The 18,962-nt window shown below is 36.0% G+C and overlaps 1 protein-coding gene across 3 annotated transcripts in view; it reads right to left on the bottom strand.

Annotated features, from left to right (window-relative positions):
- The window catches only part of ATRNL1 (attractin like 1), a 464,000-nt gene that overhangs the window by 353,204 nt on the left and 91,834 nt on the right, over nt 1-18,962 (bottom strand). For all 3 annotated transcript variants that reach the window (XM_059661523.1, XM_059661521.1, XM_059661522.1), the window contains exons 14-17: nt 15,954-16,086; nt 11,388-11,569; nt 7,482-7,695; nt 5,547-5,735 (exon numbers count right to left, since the gene is read on the bottom strand). In XM_059661523.1, the coding sequence (XP_059517506.1) occupies nt 5,547-5,735; nt 7,482-7,695; nt 11,388-11,569; nt 15,954-16,086 (718 nt within the window). The remainder of the gene's footprint in view (nt 1-5,546; nt 5,736-7,481; nt 7,696-11,387; nt 11,570-15,953; nt 16,087-18,962) is intronic.

Genomic DNA, 18,962 nt, shown 5'->3' with positions numbered 1-18,962 from the left:
CCTCAAAATAAATATAAGAAAAAGCCCCTTGTGCTCCCAGCAGGAGGAGAGGAAAGGGAACCACTTTAAAATACGCCAGAGCAGTCTGTTCTTCTTAACAAAGTGCGGAGAAAGGATTTAACAGAGCCCGAACAGCTGGGGTTTAGGAGAATCTACCTAACTTGATTAAAGGGAGATATCCAACTCTAACATGGGCGGGGAAAGAGAAATACACAACCTCTGGCTCCCTCCAGCCATCCTTTACCATCTAAGAGAGGGGGGGAAACTGAGAAGCACTAGTGAAATTCACGGTATGGGGCACAGGCTCGAGAAAAGACGGAGACATAATCATCGAACCATAAAATACTTTTCTTAGCCCATTCCTCACCACTACATAACTGAAGGCCAATTTATAGCCGTTTCTTTTACTCATATACAAAATCTGGCTATCAAGAAAAATTACAAGGTATATCAAAAAGCAAAAAAACAAAGAGATTCAAGAGTCTGAACAAGCATCAGACCAGACATGACAGGAATGTTGGAATTACCAGAACAGGAATTTAAAACAACTATGGTTCATAGGCTATAAGCTCTCATGGATAAAGCAGACAGCATGTAACAGCTGGGTGACATCAGCAAAACTACATGTAAGGAAATCTAGATGAACTTGGGTTTGATGCTGTTTTAGTTATGACACCAAAGGCACAATTCATGAAAGAAAGAATTGATTTAAACAAAAGATTACCTTCCCTAACTGCCAAGAATAAAAAGTACAAATTGAGCATATACATAAACCTGTAAAATAGTGAAAGAAATATAGATTTGTGAGATGTATACTATATTCTATGTTTCTTATTATTCCATTTTCACCATATCCATTTAATTACATTTTTATTTGAACTTTTATATATTAAGAACTAAATCTTCTATTATTGCTTTCAATAATCCCATTGCATTTCATTTTCACAAACAGAATATCCAACTACTTAAAGTGTATTAATTATTTATAATTCCAGTTAACAGCAAAGTTATCTTAAAAACCATTAGGCAAAATTTGTCTTAGAATATATTTCTTTTCTTCAATTTCTGAATTTTTAGCATTCCTATCACAATATCATAACTGGAAAATACTGAAGAATACTGCAAAATCTATATTTGCTTCTCATTTGCGAAGAGACGTTTCCTTCAAGTTCCAATTACTAGAAAACCTCAAATGAGATAAGTACAATGTCCCACTTCCCCACATGAATGCACAGGGCATATGATTTTAAATGCTATGGAGCAAAACCTAAGCAAAAAAATTGAAAGTAAAAGTAAATTTAAAAATATTGAAATATCTAGAAATTCCAACAATTATTTACTCTTGTGGATATATTAAATAGAAGAAAAAATAATCTCAGGCATTAAAGAACATTTTAACAGGTGAAGAAACTACTCTTCAGATGGAAAAACAATGATAATCCATTTTAAAATCCACATCAACTCCTGGAAAACTGAATTTAAATGAAATGCAAAATTTTGACTGCCAGCCATAAAGAAAACAATTTAAAAGCTCTCAAAGTAAAGAAAAAAATGTTCCACAAGGAACTGAAATTAAGTTGGTCTGAGAATCTCATCCACGTCGAATGCTAGAAGTTCTCAGGAAAGAATTATTCAGAACTCCAAGTTCCAGTCATTTCATTCAAGTGAACATGGAAAATACACTTTAGACATGCAAAACTCAAAAAGCTTCCAGCCACAAGTATATTTAGAAAGAATTACTAAACTGTTCTCCAAAAGATGCAGAGATAAGAGGGAATGAAATACAAGAAAGATTAGTGAGCAGAGAAAACAATTTAGATCTAATTCTAAATAAATTTTAGAAACTTCTTAACAGCATGAGAGCTTGGGTACCATTTCCCTACCTTTTAGCCTTTTTAATTATAAAATATACATAAAACACATACAAAGAAGTACATAAATCATAATACAACATAATGTAGTACAGTAATAAATTATATATAAATATATAAACATATATAAATATATATCCTATATAATAAAAGAGAAACATGCAAATTAATAGTCCACTACACTCAAGCCATGCCCACCAGCCGCGCCCACCAGCCAATCAGGAGTGAGTATGCAAATTAACCCAACTAAGATGGCAGCGGCCACGGAGCTGGAGCAGCAGGAGGCTTGGGTTGCTCCCAGCAATACAGGAAGCCAAGCTTCCCGCCTGCCCTGGCCAGCCCTTGGCTACGCTCAAGGCTACAAAGTTTCAATTTTATAAGATAAATAAATCCCAGAAAAAAAGAAGAGGCTGGGAGCTTGGGTCGCCAGGGGACGTGGCCAGCCTGAAAACAGCCATCAGCCCCTCACCCAGGCTGGCCAGGCACCCAAGCAGGACCCCCACCCTGATCCGGGACACCCTTCAGGGCAAACCAGCTGGCCCCCACCCGTGCACCAGGCCTCTATCCTATCTAATAAAAGGGTAATATGCAAATTTACCCTAAAAGCAGAACGACTAGGAATGACTGGTCACTATGACACACACTGACCACCAGGGGACAGACGCTCAATGCAGGTGCTGCACCCTGGTGGTCAGTGTGCTCCCAAAGGGGGAGCTCTGTGCTCAGCCACAAGCCAGGCTGATGGCTGCCAGCACAGTGGTGGTGGCAGGAGCCTCTCCCGCCTCCTCAGCAGCACTAAGGATGTCCGACTGCAGCTGAGACCTGCTCCCCGCTGGCAAGTAGATATCCTACGAGGGCTGCCGGGCTGCCAGAGGGATGTCTGACTGCCAGCTTAGGCCTGTTCCCCCGGGGAGTGGGCCTAAGCCAGCAGGTGGACATCCCCTAAGGGGTACCAGACTGCGAGAGGGCACAGGCCGGGCTGAGGGACCCCCCTGAGTGCACAAATTTTTGTGCTCCGGGCCTCTAGTATATCCTATCTAATAAAAGACAAAAAGGGTAATTGACTGTACCTTCGCTACGCTTCCCATTGGCTAATCAGGGCAATATGCAAATTAACTGCCAACTAAGATGGAGGCTGGCAGCCACGCAGCTAAAGCGAGCAGGAGGCTTGCTTGCTCCAGTGATGGAGGAAGCCAAGGTTCCCCGCCTGCAGGCTCTGAGCTCCAAAAGCAACAAAGTTTCAATTATAGAAGCTAAACAAACCCCAGATACCTGCTTTCAGCAGGCCAGCTCTCAGCTCCAGTGACGGCAACGAAGTTTCAATTACAGAAGGTAAATAAATCCCAGAATAAAAAAGAAAAAAAAAGAAAAAAAGGAGAGGCTGGGAGCTTCTGTCGCTGGCCAGACTGAAAATGGCCCTCAGCCCCTCACCCAGACTGGCCAGACACCCCAGTGGGGACCCCCACCCTAAAGGGGGTGTGGCCAGCCTGAAAACAGCCATTATCCCCTCACCCAGGCTGGCCAGGCACCCAAGCAGGACCCCCACCTTGATTCGGGACACCCTTCAGAGCAAACCAGCCGGCTCCCACCCGTGCACCAGGCCTCTATCCTATATAGTAAAAGGGTAGTATGCAAACTGACCCTAACAGCAGAAAGACTGGGAATGACTGGTCACTATGACACACACTGACCACCAGGGGACAGACGCTCAATGCAGGAGCTGCCCCCTGGTGGTCAGTGCGCTCCCACATGTGGGAGCTCTGCTCAGCCACAAGCCAGGATGACGGCCGCCAGTACAGTGGTGGTGGTGGGAGCCTCTCCTGCCTCCTCAGCAGCGCTAAGGATGTCTGACTACAGCTTAGGTCTGCTCCCCGCTGGCAAGTGGACATCCCCCGAGGGCTGCCGGAGGGATGTCTGATTGCCAGCTTAGGCCCAATCCCCCTAGGGAGCAGGCCTAAGCCAGCAGGTGGTCATACCCCGAGGGGTCCCATACTGCGAGAAGGCACAGGCCTTACTGATGGACCCCCCCCACTCAGTGCACAAATTTTTGCGCACCGGGCCTCTAGTTATGAGATACTTTCTGTGCTAGTGAGACCATGTTATGCCTGCAGTTACCCCATTTCCACACACTTGATTCTGTACATCACCATTCCTAACCAAAGTTCGAAGAAAAACTAGAAACAGAGAGCTCAACCTATAATATATCCAGCCAAGCCCATTCCAGGAGCACCTCTCACTTGATGCCAAGAGCCTGGAGCAACAAATATACCCAAGAGCCACGGCCTGGGAGAGCTAGCCGACAGGGTCAGTCTCCATGCCACAGCGGTGCCCAATAAGAAACAAATAGGGGTTTGGCTGGATCCCTGGGTAAAGTCCATCCTCCCTGGAAAAACCAGTGAGTCTCCACCCACACTGTCTTAAGCAGACAACCACCTCTGAATGAGGTTACTCATCTGAGCAACAAGAGCTGATCACTGGGTGACCATGTGGTCTGAGGTCCACTGGGCCCCAGCGCAGGCCTCAAAACAGTGGATTCACCACCAACAGGGGCCTCAGAATTATGAAGCTGCTCTTTGGGGAAGTGGCTCTTCCTCTTGGAGGAAAACCAAGAGAGCCTAGAATAATGGAAGGAAGACTAAAAGGGTAGACAATGCATGATGCTGCGGGGACGGTGACACTGCATCACAGCCAGGCTGCCAGTGGCCGCTCCTATGGAAGGAATGCCAGGCAGCCAAGGGGCTCTGAGCAAGCCCAGAAGGTACTTCAGGATAGGCCTTGTCATGGCCCGCACTTCCCGGAAACCGGCACGTGGCTGCTTCCAGGAAGGAAGCCGCTGCGAGCAGGAAGCTAGCTGAGACAAGTAGCTTCTAAATTCTCCCACAAAGGTAGCCACACATTGTCTCAAATTCCTACAAGGCCACCAAGTGCCATCAGTAGTATTATGCAATTCCCTTGGCAGTGATATCCTGATGCAATTTGTCTTCGCAAGAAAAGCCATTCTCATAACCACGCTGTACCCAGTAACCAGAAGCACCGTCATCCTACAGTCCTTATGAAACACAACTCCAACAAGGGGCCAGGATCTCCTCCTGCCAGCCCAGAACCACCCTGCTGACACCACTCACCTTGTGATGACAACCCAGACTGTAAGCCTGCCTTTGTAGCAGCTGTGTCACCACGGATATGCTATTCTTGCCCAAAATGCTTACCTTGAATCTAATAATTTAAAAAGGCTAATTTGAATCTAATCATGAAGAAACAACTGGACAAATCCAAATTGTGAAACTTACAAAACAACTGGTACAGATTCTTAAAAAAATACCATAGGCATGTAAGACAGAGAACTCATGGGAACTGGCCTAGGTTGAAGGACACTAAAGAAACACAGCAAAGCAATCTGTGACCTTGAAAATGTTATGCTGTTTGCAACATGCACTCAGAGTCAGGGAATGACAAATGCGCAAAATGTTAACAGGTTGGGGCAGATACCTAGTGGAATTCAAAATGACACTACAATATAAATCAGGAGGTCACAGCACTAAAGTTTTAAAATGAGCTGTAACACCATTTTTTCTCATTCTTTAAAACGTCCTCAAATGTTTAATTGCTCTGCCCATCGTAGAATAGTGACTGAAGTCGCTGTTGAATGAACCGTCCCTGTACATAAGCACTTACGAGAGCAGGTAGCGGTCTGCCACTCCAGACACTGTCCGTACGGGAAGGAGATGATGTACGCGTTGGAGTCCACGCAGCGCTTGGTGCTGCTGCACCACATGCACTCCATGCCGTTGCTGGTGCAGTTGGAACACGAGGTCCGTAAGGAGCACGGCTTCTTGCACGGCCTTGCATTCTGATTTGGACTAACTGAAATAAACCAACAAACATAATTCTTTCATTTGTAAATATATTTTGGCACAAGAGAATGGGGTTTGCTGTTCAGGGACTATTTCCATTAAGCCAAGTGAGGAATAAAAATTTAAGCAAAAATGGCATGATAAGGTTAAAAATGAACTATACAATACAAAATATACATGATGTATTATAGACATGGACACTTGAAACCTACTTAATTTTATTAACCAATGTCACCCCAATAAATACAGTAATTTTTTAAAAAGTGAAGATATGTCAATACTTCTTAAATTTATTTTAAAATTTATAATTTCTAGGAATGTTTAATCCTTTACAAGGTACATAAAGATGTATAACTTAAAAACTATAAATATAAATCTAATACATGACCTAACTATTCTATCTATTAGCTAAATACCATGTACCTTATCAAAGCAAATGTCCTGTCAGTGAATATGTTGCTTATATGAACAATAAAAATAAAATAATTTACTATAAAATCTCTACCTAAAATATAGTATTTATCACACCCATTAGAATGACTGCTATTTTTTTAAAATGTTGACAAGAATGTGGACAACTCAGAATCCTTGTACACTGCTGCTGGGAATGTAAAAGGTACAGCATCTATGGCAAACAGCATGACAATTCCTCAAAAATTAAACATAGAATTGCCATATGATGTAGCAAGTCCACTTCTGGCTAAAGACGGGAAAGCAGGCACTGAGACAGATTTTTGTACACCTATATTCATAGCATCATCATTTACAATAGCCAATAGGAGAAGCAACTCAAGTATCCATCAGTGGATGAACAGATAAATAAAATGTGGGGTACACATCCAATGGGTTGAAAAGACATGAAATTCTGACACATGCTACAACATGGATGGGCTTTAAGGACATTGTGCTAGGGCCAATAAGCCTCACAAAAGGACATAACCCTTATGACTCCTCCACATACGAGGTGCCTAGAGTAGTCAAACTCACAAAGACAGAAAGTACAAGGTGGTTGTCAGGGGCAGGGAACAGCGGTTTAAAGACTTACTGATTAACGGGTATAGAGTTTCAGTCTGGGAAGATAAGTTCTGGAGTTAATGGTATTGATAGATGCACAACAGGGGAATCTACTTAATGACCCTGAACTCTACATTGAAAATGGTTTAAAAAGTCAATTATATCTCAGTAAAACTGAAAAAATGTGGTTAAACTTGTGAATTTTATTATAAATTACTGCAACAAAACATACAATCTTTAAAAAGAGAAAATAATTTAATATTCTTTTCTTACTTCATTTAATTAAATCCATTCCACAAAATGTAACAAAAATGCCTCTTTTTACCTTACAACTGAAATACTAGATATGAAAGATTAAAGTGGTTCTAAATTAGTTGTTAATCTTACAGACAAATCTTTCTTCCAAAGGCTATTATTATAAAAGTAAAAGACATTAACACATTAAGAATAGATTCTTAATATACTATAATCAACTATAGCCATATGTTCAAAATCTCACTATTTCAACCAAAAAAGTAAAGACTGTTTCAGACAATAAAATGTATTCTTTTCATAAGTTAATGCTAAGGTCACTAGCAGTAAGTGAGGAATGTGGATAAATTTCAAATCTACATGGGGATCAGCATCATGAGAAGATGGCCGAAGTTACTCCAGGCCCACAAACCATCTCACTCGGGAAGGGATGGTGGAGAAAGGGTTGGGACCATGTTTTAAAGAAATACTAGTCTACTGGACCACTTACCAACAGGTTTTTCACAGACAAGGCCATCTGCCATAGACGTACAAGGGTTCGCTTTTAAGCCCGCCACTGCAGCCCGTTCTAGGTACGCACAGAACCCAGAATCGTTGGGCTCACCGGGGAGCCACTGCAGGGTTGTGTTTGTAAAGGGAGACATGTCTTCCCAGCCCCAGTAGGATATGTTGATCTTGCGCAAGCCAACCCAAGGTGCTACTTTCTGTAAAGGATAGCAAGGAGGACATTAAAAACAGTTACATGTAAAATACTGTCATATTCTTTAGAAAACTACATTGTCATTAAAATTACATTTGAAAATATGTAGACCAGCTATACCCTTGTAAAGGTATATTTTTTGTATATAGATAGTTGTTTAAATCATGTTTCTGTGAGAAATGAGCACTGAAAACTCCTATTCTATTAATTTCTTAACATCATTCGTAAACACTTCTACTTTAATTAGAAGATAATATATTTCTTTTCTAAGTTACGAAGCTAATAAGATTATATTATAATGTTATGTGGTTTCAAAACTCAGCATTTTCCTTTTTTTTAATTATGGACTGTGTCTCCATTTAATTCTTTAACAAAATATAAGAGATATATATCCAGTATGCATTTTAAATACATTGCACAAATGTTTAGATAGCTTATAAAGGTGGCCATAGGTCTGGAAATTTGTCAAGTATATAAATACTTTATAATAAAATTTAATAAACTTCACATAGTTAACACTCAACAAATATTTCTTAAGTAAAATTAAAATATGTATATTCACTATGACAGTAGATTTCTTAAAACCTAGTGGAGTACTGTACAACCAGTAGGTAGTCAATAAATTTTGCTAAACCAAGTTCATTAGAACAGAGATAGTTATTTTCCACCATCCAATTTCTGAGACACAGACAATACTTAATAAATAACATTTCTAATTATAAATATACACATGCTACTATGCCTTGTGATCCTCATATATTTCATACATTAATCTAAAAGGTACTTTTATAACAAAAAAGCTGTAACGTTTTTACAGTTTTTGATAATAACAGCAGGAGTCAATCCAACATAGATATTTCAGATTAATGATTGTGCTTCCCTTTACAGCTACTCTGCCTATATTTCTGAACTACTCATAGTACAGACAAGTCATTTAAAATGAAGTATTACTCCCTAACTCATCATGATAAGAATCTTCAAGGAAGAGAAGAACAGAAAAATGAAGCAGTTGATAAAACATTTAAAGTAACTATTACCCAGTAAATGAACTGCACAGGCAGTTGAAAATGAAAGATAAATTACTATATTGAGAAAATTTACAACAGCACACCATAAATCACGGCAACATTTCATTAGCCATTTCCGATAAGTAAATGATCATCTGACCCAGGATATCTCTTTAAAGTGCATGAATTTGTTGATCTTTATTTGCCAAGGTAGGGTTATCTCCAGTTTATACAACTGCAATGACTTAGGATATAATTCATTTTCTATAAAGATATGCTTAATGGAATGTCACCTTGCAGAAGTCCCACCTTTAAAATTTTGCTAAAGCTCAGCTTTCTAATGAAACAACATTCTTCATTTGCAGGGAATGCTAGTCCACAAACTATGAATCTAAGTACATCACACATCCAAAAAAATAGCCCAATCTTTATGCCTTACAATAATAGGCAAGAAAAAAAGAGCAATTAAAACAAGTATCCTTGAAATATGCCACTTTTAAAATAGCACACTTCAAGATTATAGTGTAAGAAATAAAAATATATTTTATAAACGAGGAAAAAAGCAAGAGAGTTAATGCCAAATATTAGTACTTGCTATAACTCAAAGAATGTGGATTTGCTACTAATAAAGTCTACATAGGTGATACATATTCAGTAGGACTACTTTCCAAAGGGTCACTGGGAATTGTCTCTGAATTTTATAATTAAAGATACGAAGCTTCTGGTTTCTAACGAATATTAACAGATCGTATGTTGTATGACCCATATGACTAAAAATAAAACTTTATAAATATACCTTGTTACATTTTTCTGAACAGACTGACAGCTTTCGGGAGCAAGGTGTGGGGGGGCAGGGGGAGACTGGATGAAAGAAGGTAAAGAAATTAGCCAAAGAACATATATGCATAACCCATGGACACAGACAATAGTGAGGTGATGGCCAGAGGGGAAGGAGGGTGGGTACTGGGTGGAGATAAGCAAAGGGGGTGAGGGGAGTAGGGAACATCTGTAATAGTGTCAACAATAAAAATAAAGTTAAAATAAATAAAATGAAATGAAAAGCTGTCCAGAGACATATTTTAAGTGAGGAAAATAAACTAAAGAACAATATTTACACTGTACCATTTGGGTAAAAGAATACTCATAAAAACAAAACTATAATTTTGTTTCCACTTATGCCTGCAAATACTTGGAAACATGACTGAAGGATGCCTATCTCTCAAAGTGTAATCTGAGAAGAGATGGACTGCAAAGAGATTCTTTTAATGTATGAGAGAGTATTCCTTAATAAGTTAAAGCATTTTTAAAATGTTACCTTTGAAAAATAAAGAAAAAAATGTCAGAAGAAAAATCAATCAATCAATCAATCAAAACATCTCTCCTCCATGACATACACCCTTCCTATCATATACATCTTATCCTTCAACCATAAGGCTGGTATTTCTCAAACAAATTGGATTTAGTCAATTATTTTAAAGTAAAATAAGTCAGACAGAGAAGGACAAATACCATATGATCTCACTTATATGTGGAACCTTAAAAAACCAACAAGCTCATAGATACAGAGAAAAAAGAAACTGGTGGTTGCCAGAGGCAGGGGCTGGGGTTGGGGGGAAAAATGGGTGAAGGGGTCAAAAGGTAGAAACAGCTAGTTATAAAACAAATCATGGAGTTGTAATGTAGAGCATGGTTGACTATAGTTGATAATACGGTATTGCATATTTGAAAGTTTTAGAGTAAGTATATCTCAGAACTCATCACAAGAAAAAAAAATTTTGTAACTATGTATAGTGATAGATATTAACTAGATTTGTTGTGGTGATCATTTTCACAATATACACAAATATTGAATCATTATGTTGTACACCTGAAACTAATATATATCAATTAGACCTCAGTTTTTAAAATGCCCTCAAAGCATTTCAAGAAGTATATGAACTGTAAGGTTATTTCAAAATAGATTTGATAAATTATTTCCAAATTTTTAATTAATGTTCCTAGGAATTGAGTATATGTTAATATTCCAAGAAGAGAAAATAAATAGTGTCAATTCTTCTTGGAAATTTCTTATAAAATGATATTTTGACACCATATTCCATCTTGTATGAAAATATTTTCCATAAACTCTCTAGAAAATTGAAACTGTTTCCAATTTTTCATTTATCTTCCACCTACCTTAAATATTGATTTTAGTCCTATTAACCATTAGCGTATTATTTCAAGGAAGTCAATATCTTGAAAAATAGCATAATTCAAAAACTTAACTCACAATGCACACATACACATGCACAAAATATACATATGTACAAATGTAGCCAATGTTTAGTGTTTTTATTATGAGTTTTTCAAGTTATAAAATAATAATACTTCAAAAAAATTATTACATTATATGCCCTGTTTTTTCAGTATATTTAGTCATATGAGTTCTTCATAAAATAATATATTGGTTTATTGTGCAAAATATGAGAGGAGTAATATAGAAAACCTTACTACTAAATCCACATACTAAATGAGTCCTCTACCAGTTCACTTTTGAAATCAGTTCCACTTTTACTTCCAAGATTTAGTATAAGTAATGCCTTAAATTACAAAAAGAATTCATTTAATATTTATTTTACATGGCTATTCATTGCCAATAATTATAGTATTATCAGCATATTTACATAATAAAAATAAGTATAGCTGTTACCTGCTGGGTATATTTTTGTATTTCATCCAGAACAAATTCTACTTCTTTTGAGGATGTTAATGAAGCAAGGTTTCCGCTAAGATTATAGCAATAAAGTTTTGCATTATCATAGCTTTCTCTACTGGTATTGATTCTGAGACAAGCATCTCCAATATGATTCCATCCTTCTCCACAAAGATGAGCTAGAAAAAAATAACATCTTAATTTTAGATTACCAAAAAGCATGTGCATTTTTTCATTTATTTCAAAATTCTAAATAGAATTTCTGTATTTAGTTAAATAATTTTAACAATAAAATATTTAAATATGTCAATATACTGGACAAAATTTGTCTAATAAATTAGTACATAATGGGAACAGAAGAACCTAATTTTGTCTTCAATTTTAAACAAAAGGTATAGCTCCATAACATCTGTTAAAATATATTGACTGCTAACTTTTCTCTGTAAGTCTAGTGTACTGGCATATGGTATCTAACAAGTAAAATGACTACTATATTACTATATTTACATCCTAATGTCCAATTTACAAAATACAAGCGCACTCAAATAAGAAAATAACAGCATATGACAAAGCAATTTCAAAGTTATTCCTATGACTGTAGCTAATTGTCTTCCCAATTTAATTTCCATAGTCCAGGTATATTATTTTGATATAAGCTTGGTTCTTTGAGTCTTTAATTATATTTGTAGGGAGAAAATTCTCATTTCGTTATATTTCTGTAAGAAGCTATAATCTGATTTTTAATATTTCTTTTTACACATCTCTTCAGTTCTTTCTAAAGTTTAAACACACTATTCAGTAATAGTGATTTTATCCTTAGAGTTCAAGCTAAACTTAAAACAGTACACCAATTTTCTAAAACACAGATTCATGCCCTAGCTGGTTTGGCTCAGTGGAGCGTCAGCCTGTGGACCAAAGGGTCCTGGGTTCAATTCCAGTCAGGGACATGTACCTCGGTTGCAGGCTCCTCCCCGGCCTGGGCCCTAGTCAGGGCTATTGCAGGAGGCAACCAATGATGTGTTTCTCTCACATCGATATTTCTCTCTGTCTTTCCCTCTCTCTCCCACTTTCTATAAAAATCAATAGAAAAATATCCTCATGAGATGAGGACTAAAAAATAAACAAATAAAAATAAAACACAGATTCATAAATACAAAAGTATGCACCAGTGTACACTAATTAACAACGCAGTATTTCCTTAACACCCTGATCTATAAAGTCTGACTACATTTTAGTTTCCATATCACATTAAGTAGCTCTGTGCCTCCAGCCCTTTCAGCCTTGGATGCATTAGTGCAGCCTTTAGGGATTGTTCTAGCGCTGCTGTTCTCAAACATTTTGGTTCAGTAACTCTGGAGTTACTAATCTTTTCTTTCCCCGTTTCACATGTATTGGTTTTGACCACATAAAAATTGAAGCTGATCATTTCAAGATATAATTGTTTTATTTAAAATTATAATTTAAAATTCAGACTGACAGTTGGACAGAGGGTAGCGTGTTTGCGTGACTAGGTGAAAAGATGAAAAGGCTCAAAAAGTACAAATTGGTAGTCACAGAATAGTCACAGAGATGTAAATGACAGCACGGGAACAGAGTCAATAAAATTGTAATAATTATGAGTGGGGCCGGGTGGGTACCTGAAGTATCAGGGGGAAGGCTCTGTGAAGTGCATGGCTGCCTAGCCACTATGCTGTCTGTACACATGAAACTAACAGAAAAACATTGACTGTAAACTGCAATTGAAAATTTAAAAAAATAAATAAATAAAATAAAATTAATTACAAATACATCCAGCTTCTAGGATGCTTTGCCCCTTATGCCATATTCAGGCCTAATCTCTCCCTGAGAAAGAGTGGCTGAGAGTTCAAATTGGGGTCCTGCATCAAAAAGTTAAGATGTGCTAATAAACAGAAGGAGGAGGAGGCAGAGGCCAGGGGCTAAGTAGAGCTTTTAAAACATCATCCCAGAATCTAGGGCAGCCGTGGGCAAACTACGGCCCGCGGGCCGGATTCAGCCCGTTTGAAATGAATAAAACTAAAAAAAAAGAAAAAGACCGTACCCTTTTATGTAATGATGTTTACTTTGAATTGATACTAGTTCACACAAACACTCCATCCATGCTTTTGTTCCGGCCCTCTGGTCCAGTTTAAGAACCCATTGTGGCCCTCGAGTCAAAAAGTTTGCCCACCCCTGATCTAGGGTGTGGGTATTGGGTGTCCTAATATTCCTTCCATTTTTCTATATAGTTGAAATTTTCCCTATAAAATGTTCAGAAGAAATATTACACCTTTAAATAAATAATATATTTAATTTTTTAACTATAATCTCCAAATAAAATAGTGTAAAGTGTAGCACTGTTTTACATTTGTGAAAATCTGTTTAATATAACTGTTTTCTCACATCTGCTTCTACATTCAATCTACTGAAATCATATATTGCATAGCTTTGGAAAACTCCATAGTAAATGCATGCATGAGAATTTAAAATGCAAATAATATCTCAATATTATTATTTTGACCTCACGGACATGCTAAAGGGCCCATGAACAGGAGACTGTTCTTTAATAACTGCTGTCCTATTAATTTGGGTACCATGAATAAGGCACAGTGCCTGGAACATAGTAACCCCTCAATAAACTGCAATTATCACTTAATAAGACTGTGTAAAACACCTTTGGTTTCATTTTCAGGCTACACATACAGCAATCTTCCTGTGTTCTAGAATCTTGAAGTACCAATCACTTTAAGGAAGTAGTTTAAAAGTTAAATTATGGCTTTTTCTAACATTACTGAATCAAGGAAGGATTTCGATTTTTTTTTGCCAGCCCCGTCCCCTTTTCTTTCCTGAGGCCAAAAATAACTGGTTGACAAACTACACAAGTGAAAACCAAAGCAGGGGCTTTGGGGCTAAACTAAGGCTTTTGTAGTATTGAGCATCAGCTCAGCTTTAGCGTTAAAGGGATAGCAGTTAATTTGGTAAATGAGTTTAGTGAGATAAATTCAAATTGCCGCGTTTACATGGGATCAATTTAAAAAATGCAATTCACAAATTTTCATGAAAGAGTGCAACTGCTACAGCTGGGCCCTCCATTTAGGATTCACTTCCTTGAGATGAGTAAAAAGAAAAGCACACTGTATATATACCCACTTGATTGCTCAGTAAATATGAACACAGAACAAGGAAGTTAGTGTATAATCAAATACTCCATTGTGTTTATTGTACTGTACTTATTATTCTTCAAAATATTAGCCTGGTCAAGTGGAGCCCTTACACCAAACCAAAGTCTTTTCCTGGGCAATGAGTGTGTAGGGACTACGGAATATAACTGTGCTACTGTTTTTGAAAACCTCACTGATAACCAAATTCCTTTCTTACTGAAGCAATCTTCCTTTAAGTACACACATTCCTTTCAGTCAAACAGGATTTTGGCCCAGGATTTACTCTGTCTTCTTAAAGAGACTTGTAAGTATTTTTATCGATCTATATGTCGATTTTAGAGTTTAACACTTAGAAATCAATATTACTTTCAAGTTTAGTGTCATCTCACTACTGCTTCTCAAATCCTGCCCAGTGCATTCCTACTCTCTAATTTTCTCCAAGTGAACACACACCTAACTATATCACTATTTAAAAACACTACAGGTCAGTATATAAACAACGTTTAAAATCTGAATAAGCAAACATTCCAACATCTCAATGATACTTTTAAAGCAATCTAATTTTTACTTAATTACATGAACTTGTAAGAAAGACATACATCCTGGGATGGAATTTTCCAATACATTTTAAAATTGAATAGTTTCAGAAAATTTTTATGAAAAAATAAATAAAAAGCATGGATTGGGAAAGGCAAAAAATTGAACTGATATAGAACACACAATTAATAGTTACTTCTGCCTTCACAAGACATGCAATCTGAGCAAGTCACCAAACTAGTGTGCGTGTCTCAGTTTATTTGTATAACAAGAACATGAAACTGGTTAAATATCTATATTACTTTTTAATTTTCTGATCTTCTCTTGTATATTTAAAAAGAATCATAGTTGGGGTCTATTAAGAAGAGTGTTAACTGTAAAAACTAAATTGGAATTGATTTTTAAAATAAGCTTTGCTCCCGTTTGTGTAACTCAGATTCTCATTAAATCACATATTTATTATAAATGTTACAATTTATAATAAAAAAAGCAGTTAGTAAAAAAATAGTTCCCAGAATTTTAAAAAATGGCAAAAAACAAATCAAATGTCAAAATATCAGCATTTGTTCAAATTTGGCAATCAATAGGAGTGCTTATTATTTTCTATGCTAAGATATAAATTTTGAAAACTCGAAGAGAATTCTGATCAAGTCAATAGTATAAAAATAATACAAGAAACCTTAAACATCTTAAAAGAATTGGAAGCAAATGTACAAATAATCTTGCAGAAACAATGCTATTACTACTCCAATATTATTGCTTATGTGCTACTGATTTTAGAAAATGGAATGTTCTTACTCAAAGCTCTTTACTACAATGTTACTTATCTGTGGACTGTAAAACTCATTTACCAAACTGAAAATTTCACCTGGTAAAGCCTGGCATTCCTGTTGTCTCTGATCCCACTGGCAATTCAAGTTTAGTGAACAGCTTTTACAGCTGGTAAGTTTGTTACAAATCTGCTCATTTCTCACATGGCATTTGGTGTAGTTTTTCACAGACTAGAAAGTTAAAAGATAAAAGGTTATTTTTCACCTTTGTACAGCAATGATTCTTAAACCTCAGTGTATATAAATTACCTGATGAACTTTAAAGTACAAATTTCTGACTCCTGTTCTACTTAATCAGAATCTCTATTTATTTAATAATTTATTTAAACCACAGTTCTTGGAATTGGCAGTGTGCTTATTGAAAAAAAAATGTGGCAAATTACACAATTTGAAACAGAAACCATCTAATGAAAACATTTTCTATTGAATTTGATAAAAGGCTTCCAATTCAATAATTAAGGTCAATACACAAAGTCTTGTCTCTTAATGATCACATGAAAGAATTCTATGTCATAATGAAACTATCATACAAATCCCTGGGAAAGAAGTAGAAATGGTAAGTAGTAAAACTTAAGAGATGCTTTATTAGAATTCAGTACAATTTAAAAAGATAAATTATTATCTCAATAACAAACTAATTTTACTCCCACAGGCCTAAATATTGGTTTTGGTTAATTGATGTTTCTCCTGTATTTGTCACATTGCTTTTATCCAGGCTGCAAACAACCTGTAAAAGTTACATTGTGATCAATCCTACTATAGAATGTAATCATATTTCAACTAATTCCAGCACTAAAAGGTTAAAGGTTAAAAAAGAAAACAAACCAGGCAACATAGGAACTGTAGTGGTAGCTCCCTATATACACCAAGATTCAGGTCGTTCACATATTAACAACAGCTATGATAAAACCGACCTGGTGAAAATCAGACACTAACATTTTTAGCTTAACTCTTTCTGTAACTCTTCTTTGAGAAAAACTCAGAAAGGACTTAATGCTACATCCTGGCCCTATTTCTAGTTTTGTTTTTCTCTGTGGGTACAAATGTGTGCCTCAGGCTTTCTCATATAAGGAAGCTAAATATTTCTTTTCAGCCAGTGATTTTAAGTTAAAATTTAGTTATAACTATCCCACATATAAAAACAGAAAAAGCAATTTTCATCCTCTTACATACTTTAAATATCACCCCACCAAATATTTATTTATAAACTATTATACTTTCCTACATAAAACACATGGCAGTCATCTCTATTCCGAAGATATTATTTCCTTCAGAGCAAATTACATATACTACAAGGTAACATATAAAGTACATAGGAACTCATATTTATCTTTATTCATCCTAAAAATATAACAAAAGATATAATTTTTAAAATCTCAAATGACTTTGTGACTTTTACTCAACCATATTTTCATTAGAAACATATTAACTTTCTTGTCATTTAATCTAATTCATACCTTTTTGATTTCATAAAATAAATAGATCTTAGTGTTGGTTTATATAATCATTATAGTTCCAAACATTAGCCCCCTAACTGAAGAGAAACAAATTTACTTGAATAACCTGACAAATAGAATAGCCTATAAAAATGACCAAGAGAATGGATAAAGAACATTTTAGAATAAGAGAAAGAATAACAGACTAAGGCTGCCCTTAGAATATCAATGGTATAATTAGAGTCACCATCCAAGTAACTATACTGCTCTTCATTAACAACAATATAGTCATTTATTGGCACTGAACCAATACAATAGATGAAACTACATTTCAATTACACACAGCACCAATTTAATCAATTATGGAAGGAAGTTGACTGTTATTCTGAAACATGGCTGGCATTTTTGGGCCTAATGAAGCAGATGTACGTACATTATAAACCAGACTATGAGGACTAACCACTACTAGATTGATCTTCACTCTAACACAGATATAAATTCAAAGTGAAAATATGTGAGAAGCAAGCAGGCTAGCTGAACTATTAGAGCATAATATATGCAACTTGCAGTAAATATGATTAAATAATGAAGTAAGATATCAATAGATATCATTTACACTAAAATCTCATAGACCTTTCTGTACTCATTAGCATTTGGTTTAACTGCATCACCAGACACTGTGATAAAACTGTCTAAAATACACATCACATCAAAGTCTAAATTACAAGAGAGGACCATCTGCTCATTTACACTACCTCACCCACTGCTCTCCTTGTTAACATATTATTATCAAAAACAAAACATAAAGAAAAAAAACACTTTATAAAATGAATATACTTGACAGCAACTTATTTAACAAATTTTTTTAGATATGCACATTTTCACTGAGTGTTAATGTCTAAACACAAATTAACCCAGGTTTATTCAACACAGTTGTAAATAAAATCTGCTTGCAATTTTTATCTAATAACATTCTCTGATTTAGTCCCTTATGGCCATGCTTGACTTGTATTTCCACATGACTCACTAAAATAACTCATTAGATGAATATTAATCCATGTATAAAAAATGTAATTCAAATTTTCAAAGAAGAGTCATGTCATATTAACATTAAACAAATAACACTGAAGTATGTATTGTTATTAAAGAAACTTACCCCCCTGAAATGTATGCAGGGTGGGGCAAAAGTCAGTTTCCAGTTGTTTGTAGAGAAAATAATACAATAATTAATAAATAATACAAGAATAAACTCTGTGGTTCGCATACTCACAACTATAAACCGACTTTGGCTCCATCTTGTATGAAAGCAAAAGGATTCAACCCAATGAGTCAATAACTGAAAATTTTCCTCCACTTTAAGTTTTGAATAATATTGTAGACTAGAATCATAAAAATTAATGTTTGGAAATATGATTGGTACTGGAGAAAAATTATAGATGATACAGAGTTTTTACTTAGTTTTCAAACCCTCTTTTCTTTACCTTTTACCACTACCTGCTATCTGTAAAAACAAGTTGATACTTTCGTTGATTAATAAAAATTCAGAAAAATATACATTGTATTTTGTTGAAAAATCTGTATGCATGTTATTTAGTTATTTAAGCTATAGCC

Source organism: Myotis daubentonii, chromosome 13 (genome assembly GCF_963259705.1).
Source record: "Myotis daubentonii chromosome 13, mMyoDau2.1, whole genome shotgun sequence".
NCBI classification, from domain to species: domain Eukaryota; kingdom Metazoa; phylum Chordata; class Mammalia; order Chiroptera; family Vespertilionidae; genus Myotis; species Myotis daubentonii.
This window is presented reverse-complemented; position numbering and strand designations above follow the sequence as displayed.